This window comes from Bubalus kerabau, chromosome 16 (assembly GCF_029407905.1).
Source record: "Bubalus kerabau isolate K-KA32 ecotype Philippines breed swamp buffalo chromosome 16, PCC_UOA_SB_1v2, whole genome shotgun sequence".
Taxonomy (NCBI): Eukaryota; Metazoa; Chordata; class Mammalia; order Artiodactyla; family Bovidae; genus Bubalus; species Bubalus kerabau.
Genome location: NC_073639.1, coordinates 71,533,949 through 71,550,906, shown reverse-complemented (window position 1 = coordinate 71,550,906; position 16,958 = coordinate 71,533,949). Strand labels below are relative to the sequence as shown.

The 16,958-nt window shown below is 60.8% G+C and overlaps 1 protein-coding gene across 14 annotated transcripts in view; it reads left to right on the top strand.

Annotated features, from left to right (window-relative positions):
* The window catches only part of TTC28 (tetratricopeptide repeat domain 28), a 580,310-nt gene that overhangs the window by 550,914 nt on the left and 12,438 nt on the right, over positions 1 to 16,958 (top strand). For all 14 annotated transcript variants that reach the window (XM_055549377.1, XM_055549381.1, XM_055549379.1 and 11 more), the window contains 4 exons: positions 5,807 to 5,951; positions 10,996 to 11,175; positions 12,773 to 13,493; positions 14,911 to 15,035. In XM_055549377.1, coding sequence (XP_055405352.1) covers positions 5,807 to 5,951; positions 10,996 to 11,175; positions 12,773 to 13,493; positions 14,911 to 15,035 — 1,171 coding nt within the window. The remainder of the gene's footprint in view (positions 1 to 5,806; positions 5,952 to 10,995; positions 11,176 to 12,772; positions 13,494 to 14,910; positions 15,036 to 16,958) is intronic.

The window sequence follows — 16,958 nt, the reverse complement described above, 5'->3', positions numbered from 1 at the left end:
CTATGAGCGCAGACAGGAAGCCTCCTGAACTGGCCACTGGAAAAGTGTGATACAGACCTCAGGGCGGGAGAGGAGCTGCCTGAGCAAAGGTGGGCGGCACCTGGGAGGAGCTCAGCTCTGTGGGGACCTCCGCCTCCCCCTCTGCTGTCTCCCCCTGCCCCCAACCCTCCTCCCCCTGCCTACACACCAGGACCCGGGCACGTCCTGTGAGCAGACCGCACGGGGTGCCCAGTGCAGCATCTCTCTGTCGAGCATTCCAGACAGGGTGCAAGGCCTGAGACTGCTGGTCCCTGGGCTCCCAGCTTCCTGATGCCTGACTGTTGAGAGCTGGTGGGGCCCTGCCTCTGCCCTGGGCCTCAGGGCCTCAGGCCTAGCGTCTCCGTTTACTCACCTGTGGCGGGGCGGGCTGGGGTCTGAGGTGAGACTTGGCTATGGGAGGCTTCCAGGGACGGGCGTGTGTCCACCCGGCCAGGCCCACCCCAGCTGAGGCCCCTCCCTCCTGTGGCCCAAAAGACAGCAGGGCCCCCAGGGAGTGTTCTTGGCTCAGGCCCTGTCTTGGCCCTGCATGCACAGGGTCAGGTGGGAAGGACCTGAGTGCTGGCAGGGAATTGAGAGCAGCGCGGAGGACCTCCGGGTGCAGGGGGCACCTGTGGGGCACCCGCCCTGCGCCGCCTCAGTCAGCCCGCCCCTCCGTGCTTTCATGAATCACCCCTTTGCCCCCTGTGCTCGCTGCTCTCCTGTGTTCTGCCGGGTCCCTGTCCCTCCTCAGAGGAGGGCGGCCTGTTCTCGTGGTGTAGAGACGCCCGGGTGGCAGTGGGGCCCTGGTCCTTGCCAGTCTCTGGGACGCGCCAAGCTTAGGTTTAGGTTCTTCCCTCTGAGTGAAGAGACCAGCGGGATGGACGGGACCTCAGGGCCAGGCTGGCCACCTCCGTCCCTGGGGTCTTTGGGCCTGGCCGGGGCCCTTGCTTAGTCTCACCTGTGGAGGGCTGAGCCCTGCTCCTCCATTTTTGCTGCTCACCTAGCTCCCCGTCTTGACTGAAAGCCTGAGAAATGTGTATGTGTGTGTGTGGGGGTGGGGGGCCCACCCCGCCGGCTCTGCATGTGCCCTCAACTCCCCTCCTTCACGGGGCCCTGACTGGAAGCCAGGGCAGCTGGCCTGGTGCTGAGAGCAGCGCTTGGGGCCGAGACTTCCAAGTGCGCATCCCGCAGTGTCCCCAGCGTCCCCGGGCACCTGGCAGGCCTCAGGTGGGGCCGCGTCAGCGTGTGAGCCCCAGTGAGTCCCAGTGCGCAGGGTCTTCTGCAGCCCTGCGTTATAAATCCCCTGCCTGGGGAATAGATCTCTTCATCCCCGGGGAGATTCACGAGCCGCGCGTGCTCCCCGGGCCGCCCGGCATTTGTCATCGTTCCAAAGACATAAACCACCCCGGCCTCTCCCTGCTCGGGGCACCTCACTCCGCACCTCGCAGCTCTGCCCGCCGAGGGCGCCGAGCCCAGGTGGCTCCCCCAGCCTGCCAGCCTCCCGGCCTGGATACCGCTCAGTCTCTCTCCGATCCCGTTAGCACACAGATGGCCATGCTGCAGAGAAAATGAGTATTTTTCCAGAAGCAGATTAATGAACATCACCTAAGGAAGGCGCTGATAAAGACCGCGGCGCGGTATGAGAAAACCCTCTGTGCTGAGGGCTGGGCTGTCAGTTAGCCCAGCTGGGTCCCTGGCAGCGAACGAGGCCTCGAGGACGGCGAGCTAGCGCCCCCTGCTGGAGCCACGTGGCCGCGCGGCTGCGAGTCCCGCGAGCCCAGCCCTCCTTCCTGCGGCCCCGGCCCCGCAGAGCCTGGGAGAGGCCGCCCGCCGCGGTCAGGTCACAGCAAAGTGGGGTGGGGAGCAGAGGTGAGTGCAGGGGGCTCAGCGTATCCTCAGGACAGGGGGGACACAAAAAACCCGGCTCCCCGGCAGATGGGAGCCCTGATCCTGCCCTGCCCGGCAGCCTCCTGGCCTCTCTGAAGCTGGACTCTTCTTCCCTAGGGGAGGGGCCGCCCCGCCTCCTGAGCAGTGATGTGGGTGTGGCGGGCCTGGCTGGAGCCTGGATAGGGGCGCCGCCCCTCCCGCAGCTCACACGCTTGTCACAGGGGATGCGTCCACCCTGTCAGAGCACTCTTTCCCCATCTGAGTCCCGACTGCGGAGGCAGAGAGAAGTCAGCCAGGCTGAAAGGCGCCGCAGAAACCGAAGCAATACAGTCAGTCACCGGGGCCCCAGCCCGTGGCCCAGCGCCCGCAGTGCGAGGGGGTCACTGGGCCATGGTGACGTTGCCAGGAAGGGGGACAGCAGGGAGCGGGCCATCCCACACACCACTCACACTTGTCAACCACTCCGGCCGGGGCTCGGAGCCAGGGGACCGCGGGACACACATCTGCAGGCCGACTCTCCGCCCGCCCCCACATGGGCAGCTCAGCGAGGGCTCTGGGCCGTGGCCCTGTGCTGTTGGCCAGCGAGAGCTGCCCTCAGCCACTGTGAATGTCAAATGTCGTAGTAAAAACAGAAGCCACAAGTGAAAAAAAAAAAAAGGAAAAACCAGAAGCTGCACACACAGGGATCTGGTTGACTGCAGTCTATCCAGGCCAGTTCTGTGGAGGTGAGGAAACCGCTGCTCCCGCCTATGACCCTGGGCAGGAGCGGGGGTGGTTTCCTAGCCCGAGACCTGCCCCTGGAAGTGTGCCTCCGAAACCCCCGCGGCCGTGCCACAGCCAGCATGTGTTTACCAGCCCTGACCAGGGACATCAACCAGCTTCCCCCCTGAACTGGCCAGGGGTGGGGGCACCATGTTCTAGCCTGGTCCCAGCTCTGGAGCCCCGCCAGAGGCCTACAGGGAAGGGGGAAGTCTGCGGGGCCTTTCTCTGATCAGCCTTGGAAGGAACTGGCCTAGTGGAGTTTTCCTGTTCAGGCACGCCTGGTGCTGAAGGGCGTGGGCCGGAGCCCAGAGGCCAAGCCACCCAGCCCGCTCACCCTGCAGCCCACCCCTGTCCACTTCCCTCAGTGCTTTGCCCCCGGCTCCCCACCGTCCCATTGCCAACAGTGCCAACCCCACTGTCCCCAGCACTGTCCCAGTGCTTCGCCCCGCATTGTTCCTGGCCTTGGAGTGGCTTTCCCCGCCTTGTCTCCAGGCAGGCTAGCCCACAGCAAGCAGTCCTCCCTGAGAGCCTACCCTCAGCTCTGTGACCAGCAGAGTCTTGTGCCCCGGACCCCCTTCCCCACAGTCAGTGCAGGGACCCTCAGGTTGGCCCTCTGTGGGCCTGCACCTGGCACCTCGTGGGCCCGATGCATGTTGAGAGGGTTAGCGTTGCTGGGCCCCGGTAGGTGCCTCTGGCACTTCCTGGGTTCAAAAAAAGGCCCCCAGCCCACTTGGCCTTCCTGCCCAGACCTCCACACTCACTGTCCCGTCAGCGGAGACGCCCAGCACCCCCAGGTTCTAGATGCTTCACCGTTGTCCTCCCCATCCTGCACCATTTACCCTTTTTGCAAATGGTCTGTCCACCACACAGCCCCCCACTTCCTCCTGCCGTTCCCCACCCCCCACCCCACCCCGTGCAGCTTAGTTATGTTGGTCTGGTATGCAGGGAAGCTCAGGGTGCTGAGCTGGTCTGTCTCCAGTAGGAGCTGTTCAGTTCAGGGCCTTGGGGAGCACCTCATCAGTTCCTGTTAGGACTTGAGGACACAGCGTTGTCTGGAAATATGGCACTCCCCTGGATGTCTTTGGCCAGATTAATCAGACCAGGTGCCTGAATGGGGTAACCAGCCCACAGTCCAGGCAGACACGTGTCTAGAGAGGGGTGTGCAGGGAGAGGGTGCTGCTGTTTGGCTGCTCCCCGCTCCACCCCCACGCTGTCCTGGGGGCAGCTCGGGCTCCAGAGGGTGTGAGTGCACACAGGCTGTGTGCAGGAGCACACACCACCGTGACAGACACCACATGTCGCCCCAGACTGTCTCCTCCGGGGCACGGTTTCATGCTCGCTCTTTCAGGGGAGCAATGCTCTTTGTGGTGTATTCCAGGGAATTAAGCGAGCCTATGAGTGTCACTCCAGGGTTATCAGCGCTTCACTGGCTCTGATGGCAAAGATATGTCCCGGGCCCTGTTGCTCGTGATAACGTGTTTTCTGAGTGAGGGTGACAGACGGGCGCCAAGAGCGGGTTCCCAGGCCCTCGAGTTCTCTACCCTTCCTTCTCTTGTAGGAGCAGGTGAGGGCGGAGGGTGCTCTCAGCCTGGCATGGCATGGCCCTAGGGTTTAGAGTTGGGACGTTGCTGAGAACACCACAGGGTTGGGGGAAGGCCAGGGGATAGAGCCAGGTCTCAAAAATGCAAATAAACCTTTCACATCATTTCTTTAGATGGTCAAGGACCCTGGCTTGCTGGGCAGGGGCGTGTTCTGCTTTTCCCTTTGGTAACAACCACAGAGCCACCAGTCCTGCATCCAGAGCCCTGACTTAGCTGAGTCTGGTGTGAGACCTGCTCTCTGTCTTAAGGTCCTAAATGTGTAGCAGAAACTCCTGAACCGTGCAGTGTCTGAATCAAGGTTGAGGGGCCACTGACTGTCTACTAGTTCTGTGGAGCCTGTCACTGGAGGCTGTGCTGAGGCCAAGCTGACCAGGCTGGAGGGCTGGTTCAGCAAGACTTGCGGGGCAGCCTGCGCTTGCAGTGGAAGCGGGCTTGTCTCCCTGCCCGCCGTCTCTCCTCCTCACCTGCGTCCTCTCTCAGCCCCCAGGCCTGCCTGCATCAGTGCCCGGCAGGTGGCCGGGGCTCAGGAAGCATTTGCTCAGTGAATCAGGGACTCAGCAAGTGCACTCACCCTGTGTCGGTGTTGCAGGAAGGGGGACCCCCTTCTAGGGCCCAAGGGTGAGCTCTTGTCTAACACTCAGAAATGAATTCTCTGAGGAGACATACACGCTGACCAAGCAAGAGACTATTGGGAAGGGGCACCCTGGGGGGAGCACGATAAGGGAACCCAGGAGGCCACTCTGCCACTCGGCTCACAGACTTGGGTTTTATGGTGATGGGGCCAGTTTCTGGGTTCTCTGGCCAGTCTGACTCGGGGTTCTTCTGCTGGTGCATGCATTGCTCGGCCAAGATGCATGCCAGCAAGAAGGATTCTGGGAGGTGGAAGGACACGTGACATCTCCTTTTGACCTTTCCCGAATTCTTCCAGTTGGCGGTAGCTTGTTAGTTCTGCGCTCCTTCCCAGGACCTCCTGTCATAAAATAACTCACGCAAGTGTGTACTGTGGTGCCTGGCCAGGGTAAGTGGTTCCAGTCAGCATGCTTCCCCTAACATCAGGAGCGTGAAAGTTGGCGCCTTGGGGTGGAAAATGTCCGTACTGATAAAATTTTGCCTAGAAATAATGGACCATACATTAAAAACAAAACAGAACCCTGCAGCCACGCCTGAACCGACCTGCCCCTCGGACTGCGCTGGGGCTCTGGCGGGGCCACCACGAGCCTCGTGTCTGCGGCTCCTGCCCTGGACACTAACGGATCTCGGGGCACTGTCTTCCTGGCAGATTGGCGGCTGCCCCAATTCTCATGGTCCTCACGTTTGCCTGCCCAGTCGCTCCACACGAGGATGTAATTAAATGCTTTGAACAGCGCTTCAGGACACTTGATTATGCAGAGAAACTCCGCAGCCCGTGTAGACGTTGTGTGCAGCTGGGCCGCCCGCGGTGCATCTGTGCTCGCGGTGTGTCCGTGCTCGCGGGGCCGTGAACGTACCTGAGGGGGAGGGCGGCCTCCTGCTGGCTTCAACCCCCCTTCTCTCCCCAGGAGCTGCCAGAGCATGACCAGCCTGGTCGGCAACGCCGCGTCGCCCGTCAAGGACGGGACCTCCTCTCTTCCCAGGAGGCAGAGCTCGTTCGCCAGGCCACCGCTCCGCGCCCTGTACGACCTGCTCGTGGCACCCATGGAAGGGGTAAGTGCCCGGCCGGCCATTAGTGTCAGGATGCATCACTTCCCGCTCAGCACACTGCACCGCCCGCCCCCGCCCCAGACACAGAACAGGCTCCTGAGACAGCGGGGGTTTTCCAGACACGGGGCTTCTCAGTCAGCCTCCAGACGCCCACGTGGACACTGTTCTAGGGGGGCCGCTAGGCTGCAGATGGGGTCCTGGGCGCCAAGGGGCAGACACAGGTTCCCTCAGCAGTGCGATCTTGTCTTGAAGGAGGCATTTAGGGTCCTGGCCAGCCTCCTTGCTGGCAGTCGGGTCAGCCTTGGGGTCTCAGGTGCAGGAGAGACGCTGCTCCTTCCCAGCTTTGTTTCTCAGACCTGGGGAGGTCTGGGGCCCAGGGGTGCACGCATCCCCCCGTCTCCTCCGCAGTCAGGGTAGGAGATGCGCCCACGTCAGCTCCCCTGCCCACCGTTCATCCGAGGGCCTCACCTGAGCAGCTTCAAGCCAGGGGCTCCTTCCTGGTGAGAACAGACCCTTGGCCCCTGCCCTGGGACGACGCACCCCACCTTGGGGCCCAGCGGAAGACTCGTCCTTGTGCTTTCCAGAAGCTTGGGCGCGGCCTCTGAGGGGCTCTGTGGCCTTGGTCTCTGCACGTCACTTTTCGTCCAGACGCGGCTCTCTAACCGGGTGAGGGGCTGCTGAGGGGCTCGGGGAGCTTGTGAATCTGAACGGCCGTGCACGAGCCCGCCAGATGCCGTTGCCCATGACTGTGGATTAGCTCTGGCTGCTGTAACAAAATGCCACCAGCTGGGTGACCTGGATTTCTCATGGTTCTGGGGCCGGAAGTCCCGCGTCAGGGTATGTGGCATCGTCAGCTTCTTGGTGGAGGCCCACTTCCTGGCTTGAGAACAGCCACTTTCTCATGTGTCCTCATGTGGTGGAAAGAGTGAGTGAGCACACTCAGGTCTCTTATCCCCATCGTGGGGACCCTCTTGGAGGTCCTGCCCTCATCTAAGCCGAATTATCTCCCAAAGCTCCCACCTCCAGATACCATCACTGAGCGGGTAGGCTTCAACGTATGAATTTGGGGAGACACAGACACGCAGTTCGCAACAGGCCCCTGGAAGGGCCAGGTGCGTGCGCTAGTGGAGGCCGATCGGGGACGTGCCGCCGAGCAGAGCTGTCTCCATGTCCCTGCGGCTGGCCTGAGGCCTGGCGTGTGCTGGCACTCAGTACAACGTCAGCGGTGCGTGCTCCCAGAGATGCTTTCAGGTCTAGTCTGGATGCAAAACAGAAGACCCAAGACCCACGTCAGCGATTGGGTTCTCGGTGACCTCTCTTGGACGGCAGCCGTGAGCTCTCCGAGAGGTTAGGGTGCAGAAGGAAGCCACCGGGCCTGTGGGGCAGCTCTGAGGCTCAGCCCCCGGCCCGGTGCTGGGCCCGGCTCACGTCTGGGTAGATCCCAAGTACAGGGACGTGTCTCAAGGGATCGGCACCTGAGCACCAGTTGTTTCGCTGGAGGACGTGCCCCTTTGGGCCCCAGAAAGCAAGGCTTGGAGGGGCTCTTCCCTGTATGGAAGGCAGAAGTCCTGGGGCGGGGGCAGTAGGGGGCGGCCCCTCCCTCTGTCCATCACAGCGTCTCCGCCCAGTGGAGGGGCTGCTTCAGCCGTGAGCTGTCCCTGGTGGGTCCCCTTCTGACTCTGCCCTGTGACTTTTAGTTGGCTTTTCTCTCTGAGGACTTTGCCCTGTGACTTAAAGAATGAAGAACCTGCCAGTGGGACTAGTGGTTGCTTGTGGCTGGACCTCTGTACTCCTCCAGGGCTGTCAGGAAGGGAAGACTTATGGACTCGAGCCCCAAACGCATTGGAACAGTGACTGAAGTCATGGCTTTATACGATTGACAGGAAAGAAAGTCTGGTCCCCGACCTGTGTGTGCCCAGGAGCTGTGCGTGAGGATAGGTGTGACCCTCAGCAGCGCGGTCTTGTCTTGAAGGAGGCATTTAGGGTGAAAACGTTCAGTTCCTGATGTTGAAAGTTTTCTCGTTTGTGACTGAGGCATTGGAATGCAGTGAAGGAGTCAGACAGCCTCCAAAGAGACGTGGAGTGAAACCTCTCAGAGGCTGTCAGAGGAAATGAGATGGGGGAGCCTCTCTCGGGACCCACTGTGGTCCGGTGAGCCCACTTCCCTCAGGAGCTGGTCTCATCCCACGAGTGTTCACTGACATGTGCCGGGCGCTGCTGGGTGCACCCCACGCACGGGGCAGGGGGCGGCCCTGTGCTCCCAGACGGCCCTCCCCATGGGTGGGCTGGCCGGGGAGGGGTGGGTGGTCCTGCCCGTTCCCACACTGCTCCAGGCCACTAGAGGGCAACACCGCCCGCTGCTCCCGCGCCGTCAGCTGCCAGATGGAGCCAGGCCTTCTCCCCGTTTTCAGTGAAAATACACATCAAAACCCAAAGTCCAAGATTATGAATCACTGACGCTTCAAGAGTAAAGCGATTAGCCTCTTCACATGTGGCTTATAATTATTTGAACAACTGCCTTTGTTTAGCCGCAGTCCTGTTGCTAGGGGACTAGGTCAGATGGTATGAAAAGTGGAACGGAATAATGTCTTCCCGCAGGCTTGCACCAGGACTTGATTGAATTTAGCTGAAGGGAAATACTGCTGTGGCCCTTTCCTGGAAGCCTGCCGTCCTTTGCTGTCAGGACGGGGCGAGCGTGTCCACTTATCGTTGAGGAGGCCCCGTTCCATCTGCTCGTGAGCCATCAGCAAACATTAAGTCAAATCCTGTCTCACATGCAAAGGAGAGGTGTGCCTGCTTAGTGTGAGAGGGACCAGACCCGGTGCGTGTCCGTGGCATTCACCCTGGGGTGGAGGGGAGTGACCCACGCCCGAGCCTGGACTCACCTCAGGAGCCCCTCGCAACCACAGGCTGCTCCGCATGAGGCCGCTCGTGCACGCAGGTCCCAGGCCGCCCCCTCCGTGAGCAGACGGGGCCTCATCCAGGGCCAGGAGCTGCTAGCATTCCCTAGAGTTTGTCAAGTCGCTCTTTGTACGTGATTTAAGAAGTCTCTGGGCTCATTCTAGTTATGGTCTTTGTCCTTCTTATATTTACTTCCATGTATTTAAATCCCCTGTTACCTGTGTTTATGGTCGTCAAAGCCAAGATAGTTGGACAGGTGGGAGGAGTGAATGCTTCTGGGCAGAAAGAAAGGTCATTCGCGTCCACCTCTGCTGATGACCAAAGACTACTCTTAGGCTAAGTGGAGTTATCGGGCTCAGGACTGCAGAAAGTGACTCCCAACTTGCTGGGCACGTCAGTTAGGTCGGTACACAGCCTCCCCAGGCACCAGAGCTCTGGGGTGGCCCAGGACCTCCCCTCTGAGAACTCGAGGAGATATCTGGCTCTGCCAGGGGCTTGGTCAGGAGAGGAGCATGGCTTCAGCTGGGTCGTGACTGTAAAGACGAATCAAGTGGTGTGGTAACCCGACTTCTCCTTACTGGGAGACGACCACCTGGTCACGACTGGTCTGTAAGAAGACGTGGCCTTTGGAGGCGGTTAGGGGGCACTTGTCCACAGAACAGCTGGCCTTTGACGCCCAGGTGTGGACGGGGCACCAGGCCTGTGGGGTGGGCACCGCCAGGCTGTCTGGTCTCTGCTGGAGACTCTGGAGTAACATTCCCACGAGGACAGACATTACTTGAGGACCAAGGCGTCTCCACAGCTGACGAGGAGCAGGAAGAATGGAGGCACTGACCAGCCAGCTCTCTGGGCCACAGAAGTGGCGAGAACGCCAGCCTGTCCACCAGGCAAGCGGCGTCCTCCCCTGGATCAGGGCTCATGGGTTGATTCAAGCTGATGTTTGACCGCCCCTGTCTCAGCCTGACCCCAGCAGGTTCTGGGGGAGCTGAGGCCCGCCTGCACCGAGGGTGTGCAGGCTCGTCGTCACCACCCTGGCCTGAGAGAGGCCCCTGCGCATGAGCAGCCCCCAGAGCTGATATGGCTGAGACTTGAGCCTGGGTCCAGTCCAAGCCCTCTGGTCTTGCCTCTCCACAGCCAGATTCTTCCACTTCTCAAGACTCCCCAGGGGAGCCAGTGGTCTGTTGTCTGTGGTTCAGAGAGTACAGTGGAGCGGGCTGAATCTGGACCTTTGCACTTCTGGTTGGATACAGTCCTGGTAGCTTTCAGTCGTGGTTGCTGAGCGTCCCCTGCACCTGCAGCCCAGCGCTCACCCCCCGGTGCGCGGCAGCTCGGGCAGCAGAGGGACGAGGGCAGGGGCGCCTGGCTCTGACCCTCCCCAAGCCAGTGCCCCGAGGCTCAGGGCCACCCGGCACCTGGTGCCCGCTGTCTGTGGGCCCCGCACCTTCCCCCGCAGGCTCCTGTGGCCACTTCATCTTTATTCACACCCACCCCGGGTCCAGTCCAGTCTTCACAGTCGCCACCTGCTTTTCTTTATCCGGTCATCCGGCCTTAGTCTCCAGCAGCAGCTCTGTTGGAGGATGAGGTGTCTGTCTGGTCTGCATGCGCCCTCCCCTCGGGTCCCGCCCGGCCTTCCAGGAGTGATAACGGGGGATCTGTCAGTGTCAGGGGCCCCGCCAGTCACAGGGGACTGGGTGGGGCAGCCCTGCGGAGCCGGGGAGGGACATGGAGGCCCTGAGGCGGCTCGAGGTCCTGCAGTCGAACCTCCTCCTCCAGGGATGTCGTCCTGGTCTCAGGGCCTCTGTCCACACGCTGGGTCTCGCGTCTCAGCCGTGGTCAGTGTGCCCCACCCGGCTGAGCGCTCAGGGCTGTGACAGGCTGCTGCATGCTGCTCCGGGGCCCCCTGGCGCTTTTGGGGCAACTGCCCTTGGCCTGGACACCTGCCTCCTGTAGAAACATCCAGATGACCTGCTGGGCCTTATCTTTGGGGACACCCCCTCCATCACAGGGGACCCGTCTCCTCCTGGCCATGCTCCTCTACCCTCCCCCTCGGGGCGGGGCCAGCGAGGCAGGAGGGCGCCCTCCGACTCCCGAGTGCACCCCTGGGGGGCAGGCATCCGCCGGCTGTCAGCTGCTCGCTCCCCCGCAGGGCCTGATGCACTCCAGCGGCCCGGTGGGCCGGCACCGCCAGCTGGTCCTGGTCCTGGAGGGGGACCTCTACCTCATCCCATTCGCCCTCCTGAAGGGAAGCTCCTCCAACGAGTACCTGTACGAGCGCTTCGCACTCATCGCCGTCCCCTCCATCCGCTCCCTCAGCCCGCAGGCCAAGGTAAGTCAGGCTGCCTGGCGAGCTGGGCCATGGCCAGAGGCCGCGGGGACCTCAGAGCAGATCTGTCTAAAGGCAGGGACAGCCTTTAACCCGACAGTCCTCCGCTACCCAGGAGGCGCCCAGGAGACATTTCTGTCTCCGCTGCTTTGCTGTGACACCAGAATGGGAGCTCAGTCCCGGCACCAAGTTGGGCTGGAGGCGGGTCACGCGCCTGTGGAGGTGGATCGCTCCCCTGAGGGCGCGCCTGCTCACATGCTGACCGTGGAGTGGGTGCTGCGTCTGCCTGGTGGAGGGGCCTCAGGCAGAGAGGGCAGACAGATGAGATCGGCGTCAAGTGGAGAAGAGCCCTATGGGGCGACAAGGAACCCACACGATGAGTGGTCTTCGGGGGAGAGGGGACCCCAGTCTCATTCAGTGAAAATCAGCACAGGATGAACTCTGTGAACTCAAGGGGGCAGCAGTGGGTCCCCGCGGGTCAGGGCTCACCCCACTGCCGCCCCTGGCCCTGCTTGCCTGACTAGAGGGCCTTTGGAGCCAGCCCTGAACCCTCTTCCCTTCTCTCAGCTCGCCCAGGGACCCTGAGACCCGGGTTCCCTTCTGCCCCGGCACTCCGCCCCAGGCTTGGGTGCAGGTGCCTGCATGGGACCCACCTCAGCCTCCGCTGACCTTGGCCGTTGGCAGGGTTCCATCGAGCCAGTTTCTGCCCCATGGGCTTTGGAGATCTTAGTTTTGACTGTTTTTGTTGCTGGATCACCCTTCACATGGGACAGATTCAGTTCAAGGAGAAAGAAATTATTTTCTCCAAGTTTTCCTCGTGCCCACAGTTGACTGAGCGAGCTGTGTGCATCCGGCCTGAGGGCCGACCCGTCCCGCTGCCGGGCGCCCAGGGGGCAGAGGTGAGCAGGGACAGGGGAGTCCCGCCTCCGACAGGCTCCCCACAGGCCTTGCTCTCTCCCAGAGTTGAAGGCAGCACCAGGTGGAAGGACCAGAAAATTATTTTGAAATAATTTGACACTTGATGTGTCCCCTTAATGCATCAGAAGGCATTGTCGGGCAAAATCAGAACTTTGTTGGGCTTCTTTGTGCTGACTTTATAATTCAGGGGTTTCTCTTTTGAGGGAACTGTGATCGTTTCAGTCGTAGTGCCTCGAAAGGACTTAATTTGGCCCTGTTTCCCCTGAGAGTGACTTGCTCTCTGTAGGTTTAAACAAAGCCACCCCTGAAGCCCCTGTGGCATCGGGCGTGGGTTCGCCCTTATTGAGGGGTTCACAGGGAGACCTGTGGGAGGGAGATGTGGGGCAGGCGACCTGGCACCCCCTGCACACCCTGCCCCCACTTCCAGCACCACCACCCCCTCCCCCTGCTTGACAAACAGCATGGGGTCTTCCCACCCCGTCTAGTCTGGTTTTTTCCAAGAGCTTGTCACAGCAGGTGTGATCCTCAGCCAGACGTGCACTGTGTCAGGAAGGTGTTGAAAAGTGGAGTGAGTGAGGTTATCAGGAGGACAGGTGGGCCATACTGGACATGGCCCCGCCCAAGCTGGCTTCCGAGTGCCAGAAGCCCTGACGGGTGCTCGCTGCCTTTCCTCCCCTCCTAGTCTCACCTGAGGAAGAGCCCGCCCACCTATTCCAGCTCCACGTCCATGGCAGCAGTGGTCGGCAACCCCAAGCTGCCATCGGCGGTGATGGACAGGTGGCTGTGGGGCCCGATGCCGTCAGCCGAGGAGGAAGCCTACATGGTGTCCGAGCTGCTGGGCTGCCAGCCGCTGGTGGGCAGCGTGGCCACCAAGGAGCGGGTCATGAGCGCCCTGACACAGGCCGAGTGCGTCCACTTCGCCACCCACATCTCTTGGAAACTGTCGGCCTTGGTCCTCACGCCCAGTGTGGACGGCGCCCCTGCAGGCGGCAAGAGCTCCTTCGGCCACCCCTACACCATCCCTGAGTCCCTGCGGGTGCAGGATGACGCCAGCGACGGCGAGAGCATCTCAGACTGCCCGCCGCTGCAGGAGCTGCTGCTCACGGCCGCCGACGTCCTGGACCTGCGGCTGCCCGTCAAGCTGGTGGTGCTCGGCTCCTCCCAGGAGTCCAGCAGCAGGATCACGGCCGACGGGGTGGTGGCGCTGACTCGGGCCTTCCTGGCAGCGGGCGCTCAGTGTGTCCTCGTGTCTCTGTGGCCCGTGCCTGTGGCCGCTTCCAAGATGTTCCTGCACGCCCTGTACTCGTCCCTGCTGAACGGCCTGAAGGCCAGCGCGGCCCTGGGCGAGGCCATGAAGGTGGTGCAGAGCAGCAAGGCCTTCTCACACCCCTCCAACTGGGCAGGTAGGGGCTCGGGCGCTGTCAGGGGGCTGGGGGCGGGGGGCAGGGGCTCCGGCGCCTGTCAGGCTAAATGGGTTTTGGCGGGGGAGGGGGGGGGGGGGCGCACGGTGAGGAAGGGAACCTTGAGGGAAGGACAGCGCAGAGGCTCCAGGAGAGTCCCCTGGCTGAGACTCTGGCCTGCTGCCACGTCAGCCCTGACTCCGCTGGTAGGAAAGTGGTCTTTTGAGCAGGGAGCAGCAGGAGAGCTCGCTGTCCAAGTGTGTCGAGTGGGTGCTGGGAGCCCCATTTACAGCCTTCCTGTGACCCCCAGACTGTAGGAAGGAGCAGTCAGTGCCGTAGAAAGACCTGAGGTTTGGTCGTCAGGGGACTTGGGTTCAGTCCCGCTCCATCAGGCTTTGTGACCTGAGCTGTGTTGTAGATGTGAAAGTCGCTCCATTGTATCTGACTCTTTGCAACCCCACGGACGATACCGTCCATGGGAAATCCAGGCCAGAATACTGGAATGGGTAGCCTTTCCCTTCTCCAGGGGATCTTCCGACCCAGGGATTGAACCCAGGTCTCCTGCATTGCGGGCGGATTCTTTACTAGCTGAGCCACAATCCTACCCATGCTGCAGTGATCCCTAAAACAGGAACACCAAAAACACTGTTCTCAAACATTTACACTTTATTGTTTTAATGGCAAAAAAATACAGCATTCATTTATATGTTTAAAAATAGCCCCCATAAGGTCCCACAGAATATTGCAGGTTTGTGGGGACCCAGCCCTGTGCTTGGCCGTAGTCCTGACTGGACCCCTTCCCCAACTTGTCAGGGTGCTCGTGGAAGTGGTGTTTGGTCACAGCTTAGTTTCAGTGACAGCAGAAAAGCCAACTTTGTTTTGGGGGAAATGGTGTTTAATGATGCTGCCGTTAGCCTTAAAAACAGCCTTGGTGCATTCATTCTTAGAAGCCCTTCCCCCTGTTACTCGGGGCAGGAGCTAGAGCTCCTAGAGCTGCTCTGTGGTGCCTCCCCCAGGCCCAGGCCCCACTCACAGAAGTGGGTGCTGGGGAAGCAGGAGGAGGGCGGACGTGTGGCTCCCCCCAGCCCAGGCTCCGTTTGCTTGTCTGGGGGAGAACCGCCTCCTGTCCCCTCCTCTGTTAACTTGAGGAGTCGAGCACACCGCTCTTCCATTCCAGCAGACACCAGTGAATTTTGGGGAAAAAAGGGCAGCACAGTAGGAGCGCAAAGGCACCTTCCTGAGCAGCTTGCCCAGCAGACAGCATCGCTTCTTAAAGCAGGGGTGGGGTGTGTCAAGCTACCCGTGCATAGCTGCCCCGGTCCAGCCCCTGGAGCAGCTGTCCTGGGCAGGCCCTGCTCTCTGTCTGCCTACGAGCTGGGCTGGGGAGGGACCGCCCTGAGGTGCTTCCGTGTCCTCACAGGGTTCATGCTTATCGGCAGCGATGTGAAGCTCAACAGTCCCTCTTCGCTCATCGGTCAGGCCCTCACTGAGATCCTCCAGCACCCAGAGCGCGCGCGGGACGCCCTGCGCGTGCTGCTGCACCTGGTAAGGGGCGCGGGACCCTCGGGGAGCGGCTGCGATGCTCGAGCAGCAGTAAGGCTGGGGGTCCCGCGGCAGCGGGGGCAGGGGGTGAGCAGATGGAGGGGACTTTGTCCCCGATGTCTGTGGGTCAAGTCACTTGGTCCTAGCGGTGAGCATGGTGGGTCGTCACCTATGGCTCACCATCCTTGCCCAGACCCTGCAGGGGCGGCCGAGTGGGATTCTGAAGTAGGGCCTGACCACAGCCACTTCCAGTCATGTGGCTTTAGGCAAATAACCTTGCTCTCTGAGCCTCAGCTGCGAGTGGAAGCGGATAAAAATGTACCTTTTCAAGGTTACCTTGAGGGCTAGAGAAAAGGTAGCTGGCACCCAACAGGTCCCCATAGCTGAGAGCTGGTGTAATCAGAGGGTACTGGCCTCTCCCTAAAGTCAGCTGGAGAGCTCAAGCCTGGCCCTGCTCTTGGCCACAACACAGTCAGAGTCCCCAAGCCATTGTCTACAGAACTGAAAGGTTGCAAACCAAGCCAGGAGTAACATGAAACTTGTTCCACCTTTTCATCTTGATAACCTAGAGGCAGTTTCAAATGATTTAGGAGTCTTAGCCTCCTTGGAATTCTGCCAGAAAGACCAGGCGCTGTCCAGCACACGGCAGCAGCCCACACTGCAGCCGTTGTTGTTTAGTCGCTCGGTTGTGTCCAACTTTGTGACCCCATGGACTGTAGCCTCCCGGCTCCTCTGTCCATGGGGTTGCCCAGGCATGGGTTGCTATTTCCTCCTCTAGGGGGTCGTCCCGACCCAGGGGTGGCAGGTGGATTCTTTACCACTGAGCCACCAGGAAGTCCCCACCACATCCACGCTCGTTCCAAATCCAAGGCCTACACTCCCCCCGTGGCCAACTGGCAGCTCAGAGGTGCTGAGGAGGGAAGAACTGGCAAAGGCTTCTCCTGGGGTCCTGGAGTGGACACGGCCTTGGCCAGGGGGTATGGCCCAGGGGCCTGGGCAGGCTCCAGTGACGGGTCAGCCACAGACTCTTCTTACTCAGGTCTGTCTGAAGGTTTTCTCCGACTTTAAAGAAGTCAGTATGTGAACAAAACTGCTGGAAGCTGACCTCTGTCCCTTGTGCTGGGCAGGCCCTGCAGACAGTCTGCTAGGTAGGTAGGGAAGGACTGGTGAATTCGCCCCACGGGCCTTGTGTCTCAGGCCGGACACAAGGAAGCACCCCCAACCCACTGGGTAGACGCACTCAAGAGCTTTGAGAATTTGGGGGAGACCTTCTACAAAGGTCTCTTCTTTTAACCTGTGCCTGCAAGCTGAACTTAAAGTTGCTCAGCACCAGGACCCTGGCAGGCGATGCCCCCCTTCCTGCTGTAGGTGTTGGCATTGCCTCCCAGGGCCAGAATCCAGCCTCAGGGCCCCTCAAGTTCATCCAGGATTCTCACCTCTTTCTCGGCTTCATCTTTGGGGATGAGTGTAGGGCCCATGGGTCGAATTCACCAGTCCTTCCCTACCTACCTAGCAGACAGGGTCTCCAGGGCCTGCCCAGCACAAGGGACAGCAGCTGGCTGCCCATCTGTCCTGCCCGGGAACTCATGTTTCCTCCTACCTGTGATGTCAGCTGCCAGCGTCCCGGGGTTTTTCCTTTTTGGCTGTACCTTGTGGCATGTGTCACTTCCCTGATGAGGGACTGAACCCATGCCCCTGCAGGGGGAGTGCAGAGCCCTAACTACAGGGAATTCCCTATAGTTTGGACTTGTGAAACACAATTGTACAGGTTAAGTTCCTAAAAGTAGGCTTACCTGACAAAGGGTTGTGTTTTTGGGTACACTCAGGGTGCCTCCAGATGCGATGCTGTCTGTTCTTCACTTACTTTCTGTTGTGCTGCGCAGCTCGTGGGAGCCCAGTGCCCTCACGGGGGTTGAACCTGGGCCC